Raw genomic sequence first — 21626 nt, 5'->3', positions numbered from 1 at the left:
CCACCCGCCCCTTGTGGGGCGGCGGCTCTGGTATGCTATCACCATCTCATACTTAAACTCTTTCTGTGATTTCCCCCCATAGCCCTGCGTGAGCTGCTTAGAGCTTCTGTTGTGATTTGAGCAGTGAGATTATTATGAACCAGCAGCTTGAAATGAAACTCTAAGATGTAAACCAGTAAGGACCACAGCCAAGAAACCTATTTACCAAGCAAAACCAAACCAGCTGTTTACACTCAGGAGAACCTTGCAGACAAGGTCAGCAGAGCTCAAAACATGCAGACGAGTTGAAGCAGAGAGGAGAAAAGGACTAAGTCCTCTCCAGTTGTCTAGAGCTGTTTGTGAGGGTCCGGGTGGTGGTAAGCAGGACGTGCATCCCCCCACAGCGCGCTGGTCTCCGCATGCCAGCACAGGAGTCCCGAGCAGCATCTCACAGAGATATAACACTTTCATTCCTCATTTTGCTCCTTTTAAGGTGACTGCAGGTAGTTTCTCTTTTACATCTTACAGGGTGGTAGGGACACTCCGAATACCCCGTGTTCCTCTCTGCCAACGCCAACCTGAAAATGGACACCTGACAGCTATTTCTAGTTCTTCGCAACATAAATAATGAATGGTTTCATACTGGGAGGAATCAAATGGCACCAGATGACTCTTGTAATAAATCAGGAGACAGGCAGGTGGTCTCTTGTCTGGCATCTCAAAGCTGATGTACAGCTTTATGAGGAGGGAGGTGGCTCTGGTACAACACCCATCAATATAAATCTCAGACGTTAGAAGCTGTAGCACTCTTCACGCTGCTTTTAAGTGTCGTCATAATTCTGGGCTTATATGAAAAATCCTTGGCAAAGGGCTGGGCTAAGGAACACACCTGCACCACTCTAGCTGTGGGGTTTATGTTCATCCCTGCACCCTAAATCATTGTTCATTGCGGGACAACTCTCTCGCTGCCAATTTCACTAAAAAAAATTGAGTATTTGTGAGCAGGAAAAATGGGCCTAAAAATCACTTTCTTCCCCTTGGCCACCTAGGTAGCTTGACTCACTTTCAGCCCTTAATAATAAATAATCATTTTCACCACATTGATATCTAAGCACCTCTTTCATCACTGCCATGCAGTCCCTGATGTCCGTACGTGTGTGCCCGTGCGGGATGAGGGGACCGGGGGGTGCTGGGGAGGGGACGCCCCCGCCACGGGCTCTGTGCTTTTGCGGGTGTGCGAGGAGCAGAGACAGCGTGTTTGGAAACCGCCCCTGCCTGAAACAACTGCGAAAAGGGTTTAGCTAAAAAAAGGCTGCAAACCCGGGGGTGTGCTCGTCTGCCTGCCGACAGCGAGCAGCTCCCCAGGCGCTGCGGCTCTGCGCCCTCGCCACCTTCTGCGCTTCCCTTCCCGGCGTGCGAAAAAGTCCCAGGGACGGTCAGCACGTATTTGAGTAATTTCTCCCTCTCTTTACTCAGCTGTTCTAGCCTCATTCGCTAATGTGCTTAGAAAACTTTACTTCTGGGGGGGAAGGGGCTGTGTCACCATCTCAATTACCCACTTAGACAGCGTGGGTGAGGTGGGCTGCTGGGTCACCAGAGCAGGAAAGCCATTAGCTGCCGTGTACACCGTCATATTCCATAGGAAGGAGGTGGGAAGGTTCCTTCTGACAAGAAGTGGTTTTGATTTAGTGCTGCTATAACGAACTGCGTGGTGTGTCTAAAGATGACAGAGTACCTGGAAGGTAGTCTATTTACCCGTAAGGATAACTGCCATCTCTTTAAACAGAGCAGAGAAAAGATCATTTAAATAGGTTTGGATATATTCCCTGTGTCATAGCAGACATGTTAGCTGCCAGCAGCCATCCCACAGCTATTTTCAAATGGTCAGAAAACAGATATTCTGAATAATTACATCTAGCAGGATCCAGGCAGATAAAAATTTCTCTGAACGTCACACGACCGGGGTAATGGCCTGTTACGAGCAACAGCACCTCGGGAAATTATACTAAACCGTGTCTCTGGTCATCTCAGGCGTAACGTGAACACTCCAAGTGCTGATGGTCAGCCAGGTCTGGGGATGATACCCCAGAGCTCCAATCAAGGGTTCTAAAGTGCAGTTTACAATTTCAGGCAAAGCCAGCTTTTATCAGTACTCCCACATGCCAAGAGATGGACTCTGTGACTGCTTATGAAATGTTTTGTCATCTAGCTTCCACTTTTCAGCAAGCTGATGAAAAAAAAGCAGAAATCCATCAGACATGTTGTCTTACCAACTCCTGATATGTTTTGGCTACTTACAAAGAGTAAGGGAAGTCTTTGGAGCAGATGTGAAATTCAGATCTTGTTTGCTCACTTGTCATCACTCAAAAAGCAAAACAAACACTCCTGCTCCTGCAGAAATTAGCCCTCGTGTCCCACCGCACTGTGCGCTTGCTTGATCTTCCCTGCGGATGATGGTTCCTTTCGGTCCGTAGCCCAGTCCCACGTTCTTTAAAACTGGCTGTGAAGCACCAGAGAAGCAGCGACAGCGAGCCCGGGAAATGGTGCCAATCAGCCTCTGCGGCAGTTACGCTGAAGATCGCTCCTGTAAAAAACATCTACGACGCCATCATACCGTCCCTGAGAGCGAAAGGTAACCCAGAGAGAGTCATGAAAAATCACCTCATGAACAACCTCCTAAACACTGATCTCCAGCCAGCGTGTTTGTCGGTGTTTTCACTGTGTGAGTCCCTCTGCCTCGAGAGGGGTATTTTAGAGGTACTGGAGCCCCCTACAAAAGCAGTCAGGGCATCGGTTTATTACAAGGGCCCGTTTTCTTTCTGATACTTCAACGTCCTCTCCAAACTTCTTTCTCATGGGATACCCCAAAACATGGAGCCGGTTTGGCAGGACTTCCCCCCACACTGCTCCAGCAGTGACAGAAGCAGCTTTTCAGCATCTTTCTCTTACCCCTTGGCTGCCCTTCCCCTGCCCTGCTGTGCTCCCCAGGCGCGCGCGGAGCTGAGGTGCAGCTGGCCCCGTGACCAGCCACAGCGAGGGAGGGAAAGGAAACCCAGGGCCAGGCTGTCTCCCTCCTCCTCTGGGGCTGCTGAGCAGAGCAGGAGGTGGTGGTGGTGTATCACTTACAGGAGGGTTTTTTCTTCTTGTTCTTGTGCCTGGAATCACAGATAAAATAGAAGAAGTGATTTGAAGCTGCTATCTGGCCCAAGAGGAAAAAATGTTAACAGAAGCACACGTAATCCTGTACGAGACAAGCCCCGAAGAATCTAATTGGATTCTTTCTTAAGCTAGAATCTACAATACCGTTATCTCCTTGATTATTTACTGCACGCAGTCATAAGCAGACAGAGAAAAATTGCTCTTGGTAAAGTCTCTCAGTCAGATTTCAGCATCCTGAAAGATTTCTTTTTTACCCGAAAAACCAAATCTGTATTTTTACTGGGAATGCCTTAATAGGTTTGGGGTTTAACAGCCATCATCACATGGTGTAAAAGGAATAGTTCTGGAAATTCTGAATTTTATTGCTCCTGTTATCTTTTTTTTTTCTGTAACGACAGATATATTTAATCTTTTCCCCATCGGGATCACCTAGCAGGGAGGTGTCCTGCCATTTGGAGGCAGCCAGATTCCCATTTAGAAGAGGCACATCACTGCCGACTTCCAGAGGGTGCTGCCTGGCGCAGCACCGAGGCCGAAGCCGCTCTCCACCGCGGTCCCGGTCCCCGGCCCTGCGCCAGGGAGCCAGCGGGAGCCCGAGGCCGAGAGGCAGCAGCGGGGAGCGGAGCCCCAGCGCACCGGCGAGGCGGCCGCGGGACCAGCCCTGCTCGCACCCCCGGCTCTGCTGCGGCCAGGACGTGGGCAACGAAGCGAAGCGCTGACCCGGGCGCTCTCTGTGCTTCGCGTGGGTTCTCTCCATCTCGCCAGCAAGAGCCGGTCGCTCCCTCTGTGGCTCTCCAAAGGGACGAGCGGGCACGGCAGCGCTTGGAAAGAAGGAACTGTCAAGGCTTCACCTGCCTCCCCAGCCGGCAGCCACCGTCGCTTCCTGCGCCTCTCCTCCCCTGACACACAAAATTATGTTTTGCTTTTTATGGATGCATAACTAACCCCTTGAGTAAACATCTATTCAAACCTACATAATTAGTACTTAATTTTTCAAAAAGCTAATGAAAGGCCCTTTTAGGTTCCTAATTGTCTGCTGCTTCCTATTAGTCAACTCTGAGCATGAACTATCACCAGGGGAAATGCACTGTACGGCAGGAGCTGGGCAGCCCGGGAATGGGAGGCTGAAAGCCGGGAAGCGGGATGGCCGAGTGTCGGGGTGCGCGATCAAACATACCTCCCGTGGACTGTCGTTGTGCCATACAGGCTAAACGTGATCCAACAGTAGCCGTCCTTCAGTTGAAGAAATTCAGTCTCAAACCCAAACCCGCAATGTTTGATCTTTAGGTCACTTGGTGGCTGTAAATTTTGGGATGGTGGTTTGTACAGCGAGTCAGGACATGTCCCAGAAAGACAGTTTTCTAGGAAAACAATGGCAGTGCAAGGGACATGCTGGCTGGGATTATTTAGGGACAAATAATCAAGCTGTACAGCAAACATACCACTGAACAGCTTAATTAACAGCACACGCCTATCAGGAGCTAATTACATTAGTCTTTACCAGTTTAAAATGAACGGTCACCCCTTAGTTCCCAGGACCATAATTACCAGGTTAAGAATTTGCAAAACCTGCAGCTGAGTTCTTTGGATAACTCAGTTACCAATTTAACCGCTTTATTTACAAAAATAAAGCCAATAGAAAAGAGCAACCCTTTCCAACGGAGACAGTATCGATGTGAAGAGGCAGCATCGAGTTCCACAGCAACTCATGCCCGATCACGCTATAAATGAAGGAACCTCCTCGCTTTACAGCCAGTGTTTGTGTGTTAAGGCAATAAAAGAAAGCAAATAATGCTTTACAGATTCCAGCCGAGAGGAACACGCTATTGAACTGCACATTATTTCAAGGAGCTCATCTGGAGTAACACCTTGCCCTGACCAACCGCTCAGAAATCCCAGCTCATCACTTGCAGCAGTCCTTATTTATTTATTTTTGCTCCAAAGTCCGTGTTGTTTCCATTGGCTGTGCTGCAGTGCTCTCTGCTGGCACCAGCCTGGGAGTTCCGGGGATGCTCCAGCCGAGCCAAGGCGGTGACAAGGCTGTCACACCCCTCAGCCTGCCCCTTGGGGACGGCACTGCCGGTGCTGCCAGGCCCAGGGATGTACAACCCACGGGTCAGGCTCCTGGAACCCCCCGAGATGACCACCACTGGCTCTTTGGGTTTCCTTTCTGAGTCTGTATTTACATACAGGGCATCACGTCTCAAAACTTCTCTGCTTGAAATCTCCAAGTGATGGCCCTGCTGCCCTGTTTGCCCCCCCACTGACGACACTCAGGAGAGATTTTCTTTTCTCCCGTTGCAAAACCACGCAGAAGTGTTCCAGGTCCTTCTCACCAGAGGATACCTGAGCTACGTCCCACATTTTATTTATTTCCAAGGCAAAGGTCTCTGGCATTCTCTGATGAACAGCACCCGGACCAGGATCAAAGACCAGACGTGATTTCCTTGAAAAATCTCCTTCGCACGTTTTACCTGGCCCCTGCGCAGGGCCCGCGGGGACGGGGCTGACGGCGCCTTTCGAACCCCTCTGCAAAGGGGCTGCTGTGATCTGCACGTCGTGCTGTTGGTTTTCCCCACACCTCCTCGCATCTGATTCATGCCGTTAAAAACTAGATTATTGCTTGCTCTGAGTGTCTTTGGTTAATAACTGCTATTTTAACTGGAGCCCATTGAGAGCTCAGCAAAAGTCCCTGAACTGAATTACCTGCTGTCCTAGATTTGTCCTAGATTTGTATCAGGCAAGGTCAAGAGCTGCCATCTCGATTGATTCTTTCCCCAGCAAAGCACAGAAGGAGCTTTTCCCTCTCACTCCCGCTGGGTCGCTGGTGTTTTTCTCGGCGCGTTTCCGAAGGCCAAACTCCGAACGCTGTTGATGTGGGCAAGGGTGTGCCCGTGCTGCAGCAGCACCAGGGGGTTGACCTGCACCATGTTTACACCGACGTACGCGTAGGGCCTGTATCTAAATACACCCCGATCAACGACCTCCCGTACTCTGATTTGGGTGTCTCTCGCAGGACGCCTGCAGTGGGACTGGCTCCCCCGCACTCCAAAGGGGTACGGACGAGGCCGCGCAGCAGCTCGTGGTGCTGCCGCACAGAAGGCGTTAAAGGGAGGAACAGGTGAAGCTTGACAAGGGTTTCAGGGTCAGATCAGTGCAAATTCCACTGAAATCTGGCATTAAAGAAACCCTTAGCGTTCAAATCCACATCCAGAAATTCTGACCAAAATCCCCAGCGCTGTGGGGTTTGCAGTGACGGAGCCCAGGCAACAAAGAAACGGAGAATATCAAACAGCCTTTGCCTTGGAACTAAGCCACTGAAGAAAAAAATATTAAGAAAACTAATGTGGTTTTCTAGTATTGCCTCAGAGTTGATTTATTCCTGATACAAAGCTAAACTTCACAATGATATGTACTTTTTTCATGCATTATTCTAGATGGCAGTGTAAATCAACTGAGAGTACAGTCAGTAAAGTTGTTATTGCCATCTCTAAAAATCCTACACTATGGAAAAGATTCAAAGAATTATTAATACTTCCTATATTCATGTGTGCCGTGCTTCTCGGGAAGGCACGCACACAGCGGTTTTGAAAGTCAAAACAGAGCCATTGTATGGTTTAAAACAGTCCCAGACTCTGCTGATGGAGATTAATCTCTGCTGCGATGATTTTTCTCCATGGTTTTGTACCATCCAAAAATGGTGGAGAGCATCACCTTCCCGGTGCTGGAGACGAGAGGGCTGGGGTGCTGGAGCAGCCCGGCAGGGAGCCTTGTCCCGGTCCAGTCCCGCTCCACCCCGTGCGGCCCCACAGAACAGAACTCCCAATGTCATACAGAAGAAAACGGGGCATTTTTTTTTAATACCGAGAAGTAATTTGTTTGATTAAGGCAAATTACATTTGTGTTCCTCCCAGGACTATTTCAGTCCCACGCGTGGTACTTGCGAGGAGCGGCGGCTGCTGCACACCGTGCTCCATCCCTCCCGGCAGCAGCCGCAGGGATTCCTGCCGCCGAAGCACTCGGGTTCCCGCGTCCGCTGCCAGGTACCGCTGCCGTTACTGCCAGCGACGCGCACGCACACGCACACCCACCCCCAGCTCGTGCTCGTGGCAATTTACTCCCCGTGAAGTGCTGCCTGGTTACCACCACGGCAGAGCCATCTCCTCCTCCCCGCCGCCGGTGAGCACCCAGGCAGGCTCTAATCCCCGCAGACCGCGGGAGCCGAGCGGAGCAGCAGCCAACAGGAGTTGCTTTGTGTGACTCGGGTAAGCAAAACATTATTTCCTTAAGAGCCATTTGCTTTTCGTGTCTGTTCTGTGCAGCGAAGCAGGTGGGATTCTGGCTAACCTGGGGTTTTTAAAATTAATTTTATCTAGTAACAGGAAAATACCAGAGGACTTCTCTGCGCAGACTGTTAGTCTAGTATCCTACGGCACTCGTGTTATATTTAGCAATTTCATAGAAAGCTGCCTTCTGACATTTTACTTCAAAAGTATTTTAAGGAATCTGAAATATTTATAATGAAAATTGTGCTTTTGCAAGCCCACATCGAGGACTACTAAGTTAACACACTGCTTTTGGATCAATGGAGTGGTGGGATGAATACAAGATGTTTAACGTGGATTTGTTTTTCATGGCGAGCTCATGTTTTTGATTTCTTGTTCTTTTGTCCCTGAACACAGAGGCTGGCCTGGCAGTTAATTCATTCACATGCAGATTGCTTGTTGTGGTGTATTTTTCAAAGCAAAGCCCTTTGACTTCGCATTCTCCTTTTTTTTCCTGTGAACTTCTTCCTAATTCTAAAGGCAAAATCATGAAAGCAGCATGTATCTTCCCCCTCCACATGTAACTTTGTCACAAGACTATTCATCATGTCTTACAATAATTTTGCTAATGCGGTATATCCATTCAGAAGCAGAGTGTCTGTCTGCAGATGGATTTGCTACTGTGAGGTATGAAAGCGGAACAAATTTCTTCAGGAAATATTTAAGCAAGGTCATACTAACACTGATTAAATTCTGAGCACTGGTGTGTCATTTGCTGGATCAGACAGAGTATAGCAGCAGTCACGTTTGTTGACTTAGTCTGTAGAAAAGCCCAAAGGTTAGACATTAATATCAAAACTATTTACTACCTGCAGCATATACTCATCAGATTGAATTCCTGCACATTGCTTAATTTGCTGTAATGGGGAAGAGGAAAGCTAACCAAACGAAAACGATATTATGTACTTCCCTTTCATCCCCAAAGGTCTCCACCTACATCGACTAATGAGCATTTCCATTTTTTTATGCAGTCTAAACACACCGCTGTTCTTGTAGTGTCAACAGGTGAATGGGCAAAAGGGCGGACACGGACCCTTCTCTAGATTAGGTGTTTAAAGTGACGCGGTTTTCAAGGGCCTGCGGGGCACAGGCTGTCTGTGTGTCCCACCGCTGCGCTCCCCCAGCCAGGGGGTGACGCGCCTGTGAACGGGGTGTCAGGAAGGAGCTGACAAACAAAGTATGTCGGGAGCGCGATGGAAGCGCGCAGACGGACGCATCATATGGCAGGAAAACCTGCCAGTCCCAGCACAGAGTCTGTTGGCTTTTGTTGTGATGTTTTCTGTTCCTGAGGAAAGGAAAGGAAAGCTTCTCCAGCTACACGAGTAGATACCTTACACCCCGTTTACACCCTGTTCACTAACACCAAGGAAGGTCAGGACTTCACTGGGCCAGGGCCTGAATAAGTAACAAAAACCAGACCACAAAAACATCACCCAGAGCTTTCTTGGGAACTGCTGCGAAGCACAACAGTGGCTTAACCAGACTGAGAGACAACGTAAAGGGTTCCCAGAGCCTGCGTCAGGGCGGCCACAGGTCTCAGTCCCGTAATCACGGCTGGACCGAGAGGCCTCTGCGTCCCGCACCAAGCCCCTCTGCAAATACTTTCCTGTGTGTCAAAAGAGGAAAAAGCTCCGAGAAGAGTGTGATGCAACGTGAGGAAGGAGGAAGGTGGGCAGGTATTCATCACCCGAGCACATATGCAGCTTTACATTTTCAGCAATTCAAACATTTCATTATTTTGCTCTGAAAATAGCAGCACTTACTCCCCTTCCCGGCAGAAAGGCGAGGGGAGGCAGGAAATGACTTGCTCACGATGGCAGAGAACAACTGAGCAAGCAGGAAATCAAACACACGTGTAGGGAGTCAGAGCTATTCATCCCGCCTTCCCTCCAGATACCAGCAAAACCAAATGCTGTGCACAGAGAGTGACAGAAGGAGGAACTACAAGATGAACAGATGATTCACAGGAGACCAAAGAAAACACGGTACTACCTTCCTCGAGAAGCAAAATCCATTTTAAAAAGAAACTTGTTGCATTCGCGAGGAATTACTCATGAGAATACTAAGGGAACCGAGCTTAAATGAGCAAATGTCGGGCAAATTGGACACTTGTGCTGGAACGGGCCAAATTCACAGATGTGAGTGTGTGTGGCTCCACTGTCACCTCCCGCCAGGGGGGACAGTCACCTCTGCCCTGGTGCCTGTGGCACGGTCCAGCCTCCCCAGGAGGGATCTCTCTGCCCTGTGCCGCTCTCGGGCTGCCCCCAAAGAGCTTGTGCCAGCGGGGCTGCGCTCGGCGCAGGGGCTGCGCGGGAGCGGTTTGTCCCTGGGGCAAGGCTGACCTACTTGCTTTTTCTTTTTCCCCTTCACATTCTTTCTTTGACAGTAGGCTGGGAAAGAAATGGAGAGGTCAGCCGAATTTCACCCGTCATTCAACACTGCACTGTCATCGTGTATTTGACATTTATTTAAAGTGGCTAAAACTCACCGTCCGCCAGCAGCCAACCGTCTCTGCCGAAAAGTCTCTTTTTGTCACATTCCAGATCTGTAGAGATTTGGGATGGGTGGATGGCTGCGAAAGAGGACTTCATTTGGGGGCTCAAACTATTAGCAGAAAGGTGTCTACTGATTGATCAGTATTTTTGTGACATGCTGAAACTTTTGGTCTTCGCTGATTTTGAACAGCAAGATACGGCTGGATTTTATAAGGAGTCATATTTCTAGGAGTTACACGTGCATCGGAATCCAGGAAGCAAATAAAGGTCAAGTGCACGCTGGCCTTTGGTGATTTTATGGACTTCAAAAGTTTACAATTGAGTCAATTTTGTTTTCAATAACGTTAAATTAACCTTTAAAAAATTGTGTCAAGGAGCTCAAAACCCTGAAACCGTGCTAATTAAGGAGACAAACTAGGTTCAGGAGGAATTCAGTATCTCAGCTGTCTGTCTTGAAACAGGATCTTTCAGCTTTTTCTCTGCTTTAATACTTTTGCCTTTCCAAACGCTTCTTTTACACAAAAGGTTGTGCTTTGTCTTTGGAAGCCTCAGCTTTGAGGCGGCTGTTCCTGCTCTCGAGAAACGCGGTGCTCCACGTGCCGAGGGGACGCTCCACGTGCCGAGGGCGCCGCTGTCAGCGCCCAAGCCCCTGCCGCCTGGGGATATTTTCAGCGCGTTTCTTTCATACCCTGACAGCGTGGACAAGCCAATTTTTAATTTTTTTTTTCTAGTCTTAGGGCTTCTTTCTCACTTTCCAGCGTACTTCCAGTTCTGTAACGTCAGACCTGATCTCATTGGGAGCGCTTAGATGCTCGTACAACAATTCACACCTCCCAGACCTTGTGCAAGCTCCAATTCTCCCAGGCTCCCCCCAGGCGGACAGCGCTGCCTCCTGCACCGCCGCGGGGCTGCCCAGCCTGCGTCTGAAGAGCTCCGTGGTGGGCGGGAGGTGGGCGATGGGCGACGGGGACCTGGCCAAGGCCAAGCCGCCCGCGAGCGGCGGCAGCAGCAGCAGCAGCTCGTGTCTCAGACGTGCGGATCAGCCGGGAGCCCCGCGGCCGCCTTCCCCGACAGAGCAGGTTTCCTGCGGTTCCACCCTCCAGCGCCGACACCACGCGCTCGGCCACCGCCCCGCAGGGCAGGGGGGACTCCAGAAAGCTGCATTTTCTGGGAGCTGCTCTCACCACCCCCTGCACGCCGGGACCGCCTGCCCCACGTCTGCGGCGCAGAAGCACCGTCAGGGCGGTGCTCTACGGGCTGCGCCTCGCCCGCGGCCTCGCCCCAGCCAGCGCCGCGAGAAAGAGGCAACGGGAAGGTTATGACTCAGAGCAAAAGCAATCTGTCAATTAACAAAAATTAGAGATGACAGCAGCACAAACTGTACAAGACAGATCAACAAGACGTTTTATATCAATTCCCCTCCCTGCAGTCATGAGCTCTTTAAACTATTTATTATTTGAGCAACAAAGCAGCTCAGCTATAATCCGTCTCCATTGCTAGTTGTACCTAACTTTTAATCCATTAAGTCAGGCTTTGGTTAAAATTAGCAATGTTCAGCAGGGCTTTTTTAACCACTAAATATGAAGCACAATATAAACATTTGTAATTGCCAGCTCGTGCTAAATGAGTATACTGACAAGAGAGTATTGCCATATGGTCACCAGCTCCTCCCCAGCTGATCTGGTATTACTGCACTGACGGCTGGAGCGGGACGTAACAGCAGGGACACGGTCAGCACGGACAGTGGTGAGCAGCAGAAGCACCACCAAATTTCACACCCTTGAAAAGTCTGAGTCCTCTGACCTTTCACGGCATCCTGAATCCAGCCAGCTCCTGGGTAGTCCTGTTCTGTGTGCACCACTCACCTCTCCTCCTCCTCCTCCTCTTCCTCACAGCGCTCCCTGCTTCCACTCTGGAGGAGATGGGTCGCAAGGAAGAGGACGACAGCAGCTCCTGGAAGAAACAGACGAGCAACATCCGAAAAACATTCATTTTCATGGAGGCCCTGGGATCGTAAGTACCACAGCTGCCCTCCAGGCAGAGCCACTGTAGGCACCGTCTCTCCAGCCCAGGGCAGCAACTCCCTCCCTGGCACCGGCCCATGTCACAGGGAAACAGCCCCCTCCGAGCCAGGCACCAGCCTCCAGGTGAGGGGTGGGCGCCCCATCGCTGCTGCCTGGTTGCTGCTGGTGCTCCGATCCGTGGCTCGTGTTTGCCACCAGCCCCGCAGCAGCTCCTTCCCAGGCAGCCCCGCAGCACGGCTCCGGGTCAGCTCTGCCCTTTCCTCCCGTCCCTCTACACCCGCACGGCAGCTCAGCGACGTCCCTGCTCTTTTCCTGCTGAGCACACGGGTCTGCGGCTGCTGCGAGGTCAGGCAAGGTCAAGGGATGGCTCTGAGAGGGGTATTATAATGATAAGTCGTGTATTTAGCTCATAAACCCTGACTCAGTTGAGGGATGAAACAAGAACAAGGGTGTTCAAGTTGTATGATACTTCTCTATGAGTTAACAGCTTAATTTGCCTGTTCATGCAAATGAGACAAGGAAACATTTCCAAGGTGGTGGAGGAGGAATTGAATTACCTCCACCAGCAAGTTCTGTCATGGCTAAATTTTCTGTGACTTTAGAACCCACGGCAAAGCCCCCAAAAACCAGCTACTCCAGGGCTTTTAAATGATCGTGTTCCTGGTCAGCCTCAAAAATTAGTTAAATTATCCAGCAGCTTCCTCTGAAGGAACGAGGTTAGAAAAAGCTTTGTTCTCTCCTAGCCAACTTGTTGATTCATCTTTTTTTAATAAGGGGCATAATTATTACAAACTGTTTGGGACAGATATATAGAACAGATGCCCCAGCATCTGAGTTGTAGGTTGTTCATTTCCTACTATTGCATTAATAGGAAAATTTAGCATTAGAAATTGGGATTATTTTCAGCTAGCTGAAGAATATAAATGAAGACCTGGGACCTAAAAGTACCTGAACACTCACTATCACCTTCCCCAGCATCCACAACTGTTGGATTAGGGACCTTAGCGAGAATGTCCCTGCCTGTTCCCTGAGAGCTCTCAGGAACTTGAAAGGCATTTCCACCAAACAGCCTTCAGAGTTTATATGGATAGAGGGAGAAAAATGTGTGAAACAAGGAAAAGGTCCCACCACCACCTGCTTTTGGGGCCCCAAGAGAGAAGACCATCACATACAGCGCACTGAGCAAAACAAAGATTCAAATTCATCTGTTGGGATGCCTTCCCAAAACCGATGGGGTTTTTTGATTTGGTTTGGTTTTCCCCTTGCGAGGAAGCAGCCCTGGCACAGCCTGATTCCTCACAACCCCAATGGTCTTGCACACAGTTTCGGCAGCACCCAGGGTCCCGCTGGAGGAGCAGGAAAGCGGAGCTGAGCGAGGAGCCGCCCTCGGCCCCTGCTTCCCCCTGCACCATCGCCGGCTGCCACCCGCGGACAGACACACGAGCAAAGCGCCCCCGGCCAGATGGGTACAGCTCCGTGCCCAGCACGCCGGACCCTGTGTCCCGTGGGTTACAGGAGATACTGGTTTTCTGCCCTTGTTTATTGGGTTTGCTGTGACAGCATCGCAGCCAAGAACGTGCTTCCACCGCGCTCACCTGCCTCGCTCTGCCCTCCAGCTCCCTGCAGGGCTTTGCAGGCTCAGTGGCAAGTTCCATTTAAACTGCCATCAATTAATCTGTTGCTCATTTGATGAGGACTGTTGAGGACTGGACTGGCAAAGTATGCACTGTCACTGTCCCGAGACACGTGTCCAGCTGCCTAAGACAAACCTTTAACAGGATTGTGAGCTTTAGGCATGTTATAAATACCTGCTCATCGCTGCACTGGGCTGAACCCTCATCAGGAAGGTACAGGGCACTCACTGTCACTTTGTCACTAAGGGTACGCAGGGATTAGCGGTCTCTGCAGAAAGGAAAACACAGCAGATGCTGAATGAAAATATTGACCGAGGTTACCCAGTTATTTTGCACTTTAGATACACAGACCACTGGTTGATCTGCCCAAATGCAGCATAGCTGGGCTCTCCCCACTGCAGTTCGGCCAGCTCAGTCCCCAGGGCAATGCTGAGCAGGGAAAGCGAAGGACTATTTTAGGATGATGTGAGCTTTGAGGAGACAGAATTAAGCAGGATTTGGCCCCGTTAGGGTGGAGGCTGTTGAGGTGTTTCCACGGGGCCCGTTAACCCCAACGAGGACCGAGCTGCAGAGCAGCCCCTGGGCTGGGCTTGCGCTGAGCCCGCGAAACCCCCCCAGTCCCAACGGATTCAAGCACAGAGGTGCCTCGAAAGGCAGCGAGCTGCGAGACCACGGGCAGTGCCTCCTCCTGCACCCACCCGAGGCACGTGCTGAAAACCGTGCTTGCCATCTGCCTCCCCGGAGGAGGTGTGCTCTGAGCCGGGCACGGCTGAAGGTCACCCATAGCCTGGCACAGGCAGGAGTAAAACGCTTGACTGTCTTCACAGACGGTCCTGAAGAATGTGATTTAATTTTCTACATCTTGTATAACCTTGCATCGAATATCCTGAGTTTGGGGGTGCTGGAGATGCAGCTCTAGCTTTACAAGCAGCATCCACTTAGAGTTAAATTACTACCGTATTGTTTTCTCTTGCTGTTTTCCCTTTGTCTTTCTAAGTATCCTCCCAGTTCACAGCAGTAGCATCTACTGAAATGCAATTTGTACTCCTCTCTCCAGAGGTGCCTTTTCGGAAGTTTTCCTAGTGAAGCAAAGAAGCACTGGCAAGCTCTTTGCTCTGAAATGCATCAAGAAGTCTCCTCTCACAAGGGACAGCAGCTTGGAGAATGAAATAGCAGTGCTGAAAAAGTGAGTGTACATACATCGTAATGGGAAGTAGAACAAACATCCTTTCCTAAGATGTGGGGCTCTACAGTAAGAATAATATAAAGAAATAAGTACTTCTTTTTAAAGAATATATGAACATTACTGTGAATCAGTGGGTTCAGTTTCTTCTCTCATTCTTGGCTGGGTTTGTAACCCCAACGCAGCCGCACTGCCCCAGATCTGTGGAAGGAAAGAGATGAAGCTGAGCAGGTCGCAGGGGAGGGAGGACCAGAGCGGATGCTTTTGCAGCGTGAGCAACACGCCTGACGCAGAGCGGGCAGCTGCTTAAAAACAAAGGGTCTGGTCCTCCGCTGGTGCTGCCTGGTGCTCCGAAGGGAGTTTGCAGCGGTGTCAATGCTCCTCTGCCATGCAGGGCCGGGGAGATCGGCCACAGATCAGCCCAGTGAACTTTCACTGGTGATTAAAGCAAAACAACTGTTGGGTTTTCCACTTGAAAAGCCACTTTTGTCCTTGCCAGGTTTGTTTCTGACCCACATTTATCTTTGCAGAATAAAGCACGAAAACATCGTGACTTTAGAAGATATTTATGAGAGCACAACCCACTTCTACCTGGTCATGCAGCTGTAAGTATCCCCAGAGCTGTTTCTTTGTGGGCCATAGAGGAAGAAGAGTGGCAGGACCAGGGTGATGCACCGTTTCTCAGCACCCACGCCCCGGAGCCCCTCAGGTGCCACAGCCACACGCACGGGAGCCCTTCAAATGCTCCTCGCTATTGGGGCGAGAGCCGCACGGATTGAATGATCCTGGACACTCCTCATGCTGTCTCGGCCCGTGCTCCTTGTAACAGAAAGTTTCTAAACCATGATGAGGATCTATTTATGCAAATTAATTCATCACAGTTTAGCAGGGCAGAGACAGAAGTATTTCTAATTAAAGCTGTGCCATGCCGGGTTTCTAGAAATGAAAACGGGCAACGTGTCAGCTGCAGAGAAGGCAGCTTGCTGTGGGCATCAGCTCCGAGCACCCGGCTGCTACTGCTAACTTGCAGATTTAGCTAAAGGAAGCAACCACACAAAACCACGTATCTGCTTGTGCAGCAGAGCCTGGAGGCAGTCCTGCCCGCGGTGCGGGATGCCTGCGGCGCAGACCTGCCGGGAGTTGCCTCGTAACCTCACCCAAATTCCCCAGGGTTACCAGCAACGCTTACGGGCATCCTGAAATTGCACCCAAGAGCATCCACCAGCCTCAGCCTCACAAAAACTGCTGCCCAAGGAACGGTTTTTCTGCGGGAGGAGTCATAAAAGGACCAGAAAGTTACCCTGCCTGACACAAAAGCACGATTAGCTTTGTTTAATTTTTTTGTTTTTTCAGTTTTTTTCTTTCTGAACTACCATTTCCGCAGGGTATCTGGGGGAGAGCTGTTCGACCGAATTTTGGAACGAGGCGTTTACACCGAGAAAGATGCGAGCGGGGTGATCCACCAGGTCCTGACGGCAGTGAAGTACCTCCACGAAAACGGAATAGTTCACCGCGACCTGAAGGTGAGACCTGTCCCTCAGCAGCAGCAGCGCCTCGGCGAGCTGGCGTGACTGCAGGCTTTACCTGCTCTGCCCGGGACTTTCTGTGCCTCCTTCCCGTTTTTCTACCACAAATTTCAACCTCTGACCGTTCTGTGTTCACAGCCTGAAAACCTTCTTTACCTGACTCCCGAAGAGAACTCCAAAATCATGATCACGGACTTCGGCTTGTCCAAAATGGAGCAGAACGGCATCATGTCCACTGCCTGTGGGACGCCGGGATACGTTGGTAAGCCAAGGACCAGGAATGGGCTTGTGCTGGTGGATTGTCTGGAAAAAAGGTCGAGCACGTACAGTACCTTGCCTAGCAGAGAGGAAAAAAAATACATAATTATGTTAACAACACCACGCTACTCACAGGCGCACTGTGCGGACCACATAAAGACTGGATTACACTGAGTGTAGAGACTGAAAAATCCCAAAATGTTGACAAGTACAAAGAGAAGGATAACTTTAAGAGCAATATATTTCAGCATTAGTCAGGTATTTATTGAAAAATCACAAAAATAATTTTAACACAATGGAATTTTGTTTAACATCCACCAGACCGCATCGGCTTGATCCCCAGCTTGCTGCTTAAAACCTCAGGATGCAGAAACTGCCAGTGGCTCCTTCTAGTTAATGGCATAAAATAGATAGGAAAAGCACAGACCAGTCCAACTGGTAAACGGGGCTGTTACTGGCTGATTCCCTGCGCTGGCACCTCAGAGGCCAAGCGTACAAGAAAGTACTGCTTTTCCCAATGTTGGAAAACGTATTATTGTTTGGAATTTTCATTTGGTTTCGCTGTTCTGCAGCGCCCGAAGTCCTTGCCCAGAAACCGTACAGCAAAGCCGTAGACTGCTGGTCCATTGGAGTCATCACCTATATCCTGTGAGTAAGAGCAAACAGCGTCCCACTTATCTTTCCGTGAGTTTCCCAACTCCTCCGTCACTACACACGCCTCTGCAGAGCAGCAGTAGGAGGCCCAGTATCCATTTGGCTGCGGCAGCACGGCAGCGCTGCGTTTATTCATCCTTTACACAGATTCACTAGACCATAGAAATGAAAGAGATGTGGGGAATCAAGTACTGGAGCGGAGATGAAAGGAATCACGTTTTCTCTATTATGTGCCTCATCCTATGCTTTGGTTTTCTTCAGCTGCCTACAAATACATTCAGCTTCCTCAGTACTTTTTGTTTCATTCCCTCCCACACCACCAGCTATGTGCCAGCTGTGGCTTTGTCCTTTCGCGGCTGCAGTGAAGTTTTTAACTCTTCTGCAGCTTTACTGGCACGCTCAGACGCGAGGGACAGATGGATGGAGAGAGCAGACTCCTCTGTTACCCGCTCCCTCGTGCTGCCCACGTGCCCAGCCTGGCCGGGCTGCGGGGGAGCCGGAGCAGCTGAAGGACCGCTGGCTTTCTGCTCTGTTCCAGGCTCTGCGGGTATCCTCCTTTCTACGAGGAGACCGAATCCAAACTGTTTGACAAGATTAAGGAAGGCTACTACGAGTTTGAGTCTCCGTTTTGGGACGATATCTCCGAGTCAGGTAAAGCTCCGCGCTCCCTCCCACACGCTGCAATCCAGAGCCCTGCGGCCCACGGACACAAGCCGGCACCAGCCGAGCCCCCCGCCCCCCGGCAGCCCCTGCATGCCTTTCGCTCGGCGCGGCAGGGAGGGGAAAGGATGAAGCCTTGAACTGAGTCCCTCGCCCAGCAGCAAACCCCTAGACGCTGGGGGGATCGCAGAGGCTCCCGGCGCCGCAGTAGCCGGGGGATGACGCCAACGCCGAGCGGCACTGGCAGACTTCGGGGTACTCTGCACCCTGCCTGTGCCGCAGCCGCCTCAGCTGAAGCCCCTGTTACCGTGACCCCGGCTTTCGCAGACGATTAGTGAGCTCAGAGCGGGCTTAGGTTTCCCCTGGGAGCAGAGGCACTCCGGCTTTTTTTTCACCTTGTTTTTCTGCCATTTTTTTCTTTCCCCCTTCGCTTTTCTCCCCATCAAGTCACACGTCCTTACAGCAGCAGAGTGAGCCCGATCAGCCACCGCCGCACCCTTCCACCAGCCTAACTTGTTTGTGGGGCTCACAGAGTTTACCGAAGCCAGCCAGCATCTTGGCAGCGTATTTTGAACATCAATCTTCTATGCCTACAAACAAAACTAGCAGGAGGTCTGTTAGGACTTAATAACAAACACCACAGTCCTCCCTGCAAAAAAAGAAAACAAATAAAGAAAACAAATGGGAGGGATGTAAGTGCTCTTTAGGACAACTTCTAAATCTGCTATTTTACACTTTCTTATGTTTTTCAGAGTTATTTTTTAGCTGAATAATTCAACTCAAATTCATGTAATCTAAGCATGAAGTTTGGTACCTCCCCAGTCAACATTTTTTCACCTGGAGCCCTTCACTACAAACACCTCCCGTTCACGGGGGAACGACGCAGTACGAACCCCTCCTCCTCGGGGCTGACCTTTGCGTGCTTATCCACCAGCGTTCACCATGTCCTCTTAGAACCGTGTCTTGGAACGAGGAGAAAATAACCTTTTCTCTCTGCTTCTCCTCCCCTCCCAAACAGCCAAGGATTTCATCAGACATTTACTGGAGAAAAACCCAAACACGAGGTTTACCTGTGAAGAAGCCCTGCGGCACCCATGGTGAGAGGACCGGGGCCCCGGCAGTAGGTGGTGGCCACGGGGATTTACCCCCGCTCCACGTGCTCAGTGGTAGCTGAGAACAGGGGCGTCTCCCCAGTCCCCGTCACTAACGTCACCATCTGCCTCCGCGTGGCCCTGGGTGTTCCTTTTTTTGTGTGCAAAGAAAGAAAATGATGAATAATTAAAGATGCAATTTGTGCCTATTTGCCTCCGTAAACAGAGGCAAAGAAGAAATCCCGTCCTGAGCTTTTCCAAGCTTTGAAGTGTGTGTTTGTGTTACATTTTGTTGCTGTTTTTCCTTTGGGTTTAATTATTGCTGATTGAACGTACAAAGCAGTTAGTTGCCTCCAGAATGTGGAATGCCTTACAAATGCCATCTGCCTACGAGCCCATTTTCTTCTCTCCCCATCTGCAGGATTAATGGAAATACAGCCCTTCACCGTGACATATACCCATCTGTCAGCGCTCAGATTCAGAAAAACTTTGCAAAGAGCAAATGGAGGGTAAGTTGTGTGCTGGTGGGAGCCTAGAGCCATTTCACGAACAAATGCCCGTTGCTGCCATCGAAGCCATAAGCAAGGCTTCGGCGGTGGGGGCAAGCACCCAAAAGCCAAGATCCTGCAAACCACTCGCAGTTGCTGTTTGGAGTATGTTTGGACAGATACTCCCTGCTGCACCGCACGCGGCAGATCGCCTGCAAACATGGCACTGTAGCGGCCTCACCAAGAAAGTAAAGGGGAGGGGGAAGGGATTATATTGCCCTTGTACCGAGGGAGTGAAACTAGTGCTCCATCAGCAGGTCTTTTTGGGAGCTTAATCCAGCTTTTCCTCCCCTCAGCCTTGAAGATAAATCGGTACTTCATTTATATCAAAAGTTCCAGTAAGAATTTAGGTGGAGAGAGGAAAGCCAGAGGAGCCCCGTGTACAACAGCATTTTAAATATTGCGTTCCAAAGCCAGCTCTAGTCCCCAGTTCACAGTGTGGGGCGATTTACAGCTGTTCCCTGATCTCTCCTCCTGTAGAAGCAGTCATAACGTCCAAAAGCCTCAGCGGTTTGCACCCAGGAAACCACGGGGCTTATCCCTGGCATCCCAGGTGCTCACCGGGGGGTTTTGTCTTCTTCCCCAGCAAGCCTTCAACGCCGCCGCCGTCGTGCACCACATGAAGAAGCTCCACATGAACGGCCACGCGGCGGCCGAAAGCACCCTCCCCGTCGTACAAGTCTCAGAGGCGTCCAGACCCGACACACCCATGGTGGCCACCCGGCCGGCGACCCCGAACGAAGGCAAGGACGCATCGCTCCCCCTGGTCCCCACGCAGGCCCGTCCAAGCCCTCCCACCCAGCGGGAGCAAGACACGGAAACGAGAGAGGCAAAGCTGCAAAGCCCCGCGGAGAACGGGCGGCTGCCCGCCGGCAGCAGCCTGGCTCTGCCGGATAACTCTAGCCCACCAACCAGAACTTCTTGTGGCTGCAGCCCAGCCTGCATGGGGCACGAGAAAACAAAGGCGTCCTTCTGCTCCGAGACAGTGCTGCTAAAAAAATCTGCAAAATCCCAGTAGGTATCCAAGTCGTTAGCCCTAACTTCCAACAAAGTCTATGGGAATAACCACCTCTGGAAGGAGTTGCTGGCGCCTACGTTGCCAGCCCCAGGTGGAGGTGGAAGGGAGGGAGGAATAAGGACAGACGCAAACGCTCTGACTGGGAGAGGCAGGCTGCCCAGGCCGCGGGGCACAGTGCAGGAGCTGAGCAGCAGGGCTCCGCTGCCGCTCTGCACTGACTTGAGCCCACTCGCTTTCCAGAAGCTGCAGCGGCCTGTGGGTTCAAGCTGCTGGTGCCAGTGACTCAGCTGGCACCGAGCGACCGGACCCTCCCTTTGCTGCGGTGCTGCCTCGCAGCAGCTCTGCTTTGCTCCCAGCAGCTGAGGTGCTTTGTGTTCGAAACGCAGTTCCGATTCACCTGCAGAGCGATCACAAACGTTGCCATTTCTCTTCTTTCTTCTTTCTCTTCTGATTCTGCCATTTCCAACCAGTCATTTCAAATCAGAAGTTCTTGTTCCAATGAAAGCCAGTAAACACTCTTCTCACTGCGGCACTGGGCAAACTGGAGTTTGTTTGATCATGTGATGAGGAGGCAGCCGCCGGGCTCCCCACGTTGCCAGCGGTAAGTACGCCGCAATCCAATCACCAGCTGCTTTTAATTAATCCCATTATGGCATGAGAAAGGGAAAGGCACAAATAACAGAGTGATTGTACATGAAATAAGTTGACTCCCAGTTTTTTTTGCAACAGAAAAAGGCCCAACTAAACCATCTTTCAAGGAAGAAATCCTCTTTCAGCTTCCATTAAGGCCAGTCCAGTGAAGCTGAATCCACCTTTCACAACAGAGCTGCCCAAGGAACATGTGAAAGGAAGCCAAGCATGCACCCGTCGTATCAAACTCTACAATTATTCAAAGCTACTCACTAGGAATCACACTGGAACCAAACAGCTTCATCAGGTGGCATTAGGGCTTTTCAGCTGGGTCTCGGCTGTGACCATGAGCAAAGGGCTGACACAGGCTGCTGGTCCACGGCTGAGCATAGGCAGGACATCGCCGCAGCCTGAGGGGCCATTCCCTTTCCCAGATTCAGTC

At 50.8% G+C, this 21626-nt stretch overlaps 1 protein-coding gene across 1 annotated transcript; it reads left to right on the top strand.

Moving 5' to 3' along the window:
- The first annotated feature begins 11879 nt into the window (after nucleotides 1–11879).
- Nucleotides 11880–21118, top strand: CAMK1G (calcium/calmodulin dependent protein kinase IG). The gene is made up of 11 exons (XM_009952502.1): nucleotides 11880–11971; nucleotides 14674–14802; nucleotides 15330–15404; nucleotides 16184–16322; nucleotides 16464–16587; nucleotides 17156–17231; nucleotides 17776–17888; nucleotides 18916–18994; nucleotides 19410–19497; nucleotides 20123–20550; nucleotides 21025–21118. The coding sequence occupies exons 1-11, from the start codon at nucleotides 11880–11882 to the stop codon at nucleotides 21116–21118; spliced, it is 1437 nt and encodes a 478-aa protein (XP_009950804.1).
- Nucleotides 21119–21626: the final 508 nt, after the last annotated feature.

This window comes from Leptosomus discolor, chromosome 21 (genome assembly GCF_034619465.1).
Source record: "Leptosomus discolor isolate bLepDis1 chromosome 21, bLepDis1.hap2, whole genome shotgun sequence".
NCBI lineage: Eukaryota > Metazoa > Chordata > Aves > Leptosomiformes > Leptosomidae > Leptosomus > Leptosomus discolor.
Note: the sequence above shows the minus strand (reverse complement) of the source record. Positions and strands in the feature narration are given on the sequence as shown.

Excerpts from the sequence above, each read along its gene's own strand:
- CAMK1G (XM_009952502.1), top strand. The coding sequence starts at position 11,880 with ATGGGTCGCAAGGAAGAGGACGACAGCAGCTCCTGGAAGAAACAGACG. Across the intron at positions 11,972-14,673 it reads TTCATGGAGGCCCTGGGATC|AGGTGCCTTTTCGGAAGTTT; the intron begins GTAAGTACCACA and ends TCCTCTCTCCAG. Across the intron at positions 14,803-15,329 it reads GAAATAGCAGTGCTGAAAAA|AATAAAGCACGAAAACATCG; the intron begins GTGAGTGTACAT and ends TTATCTTTGCAG.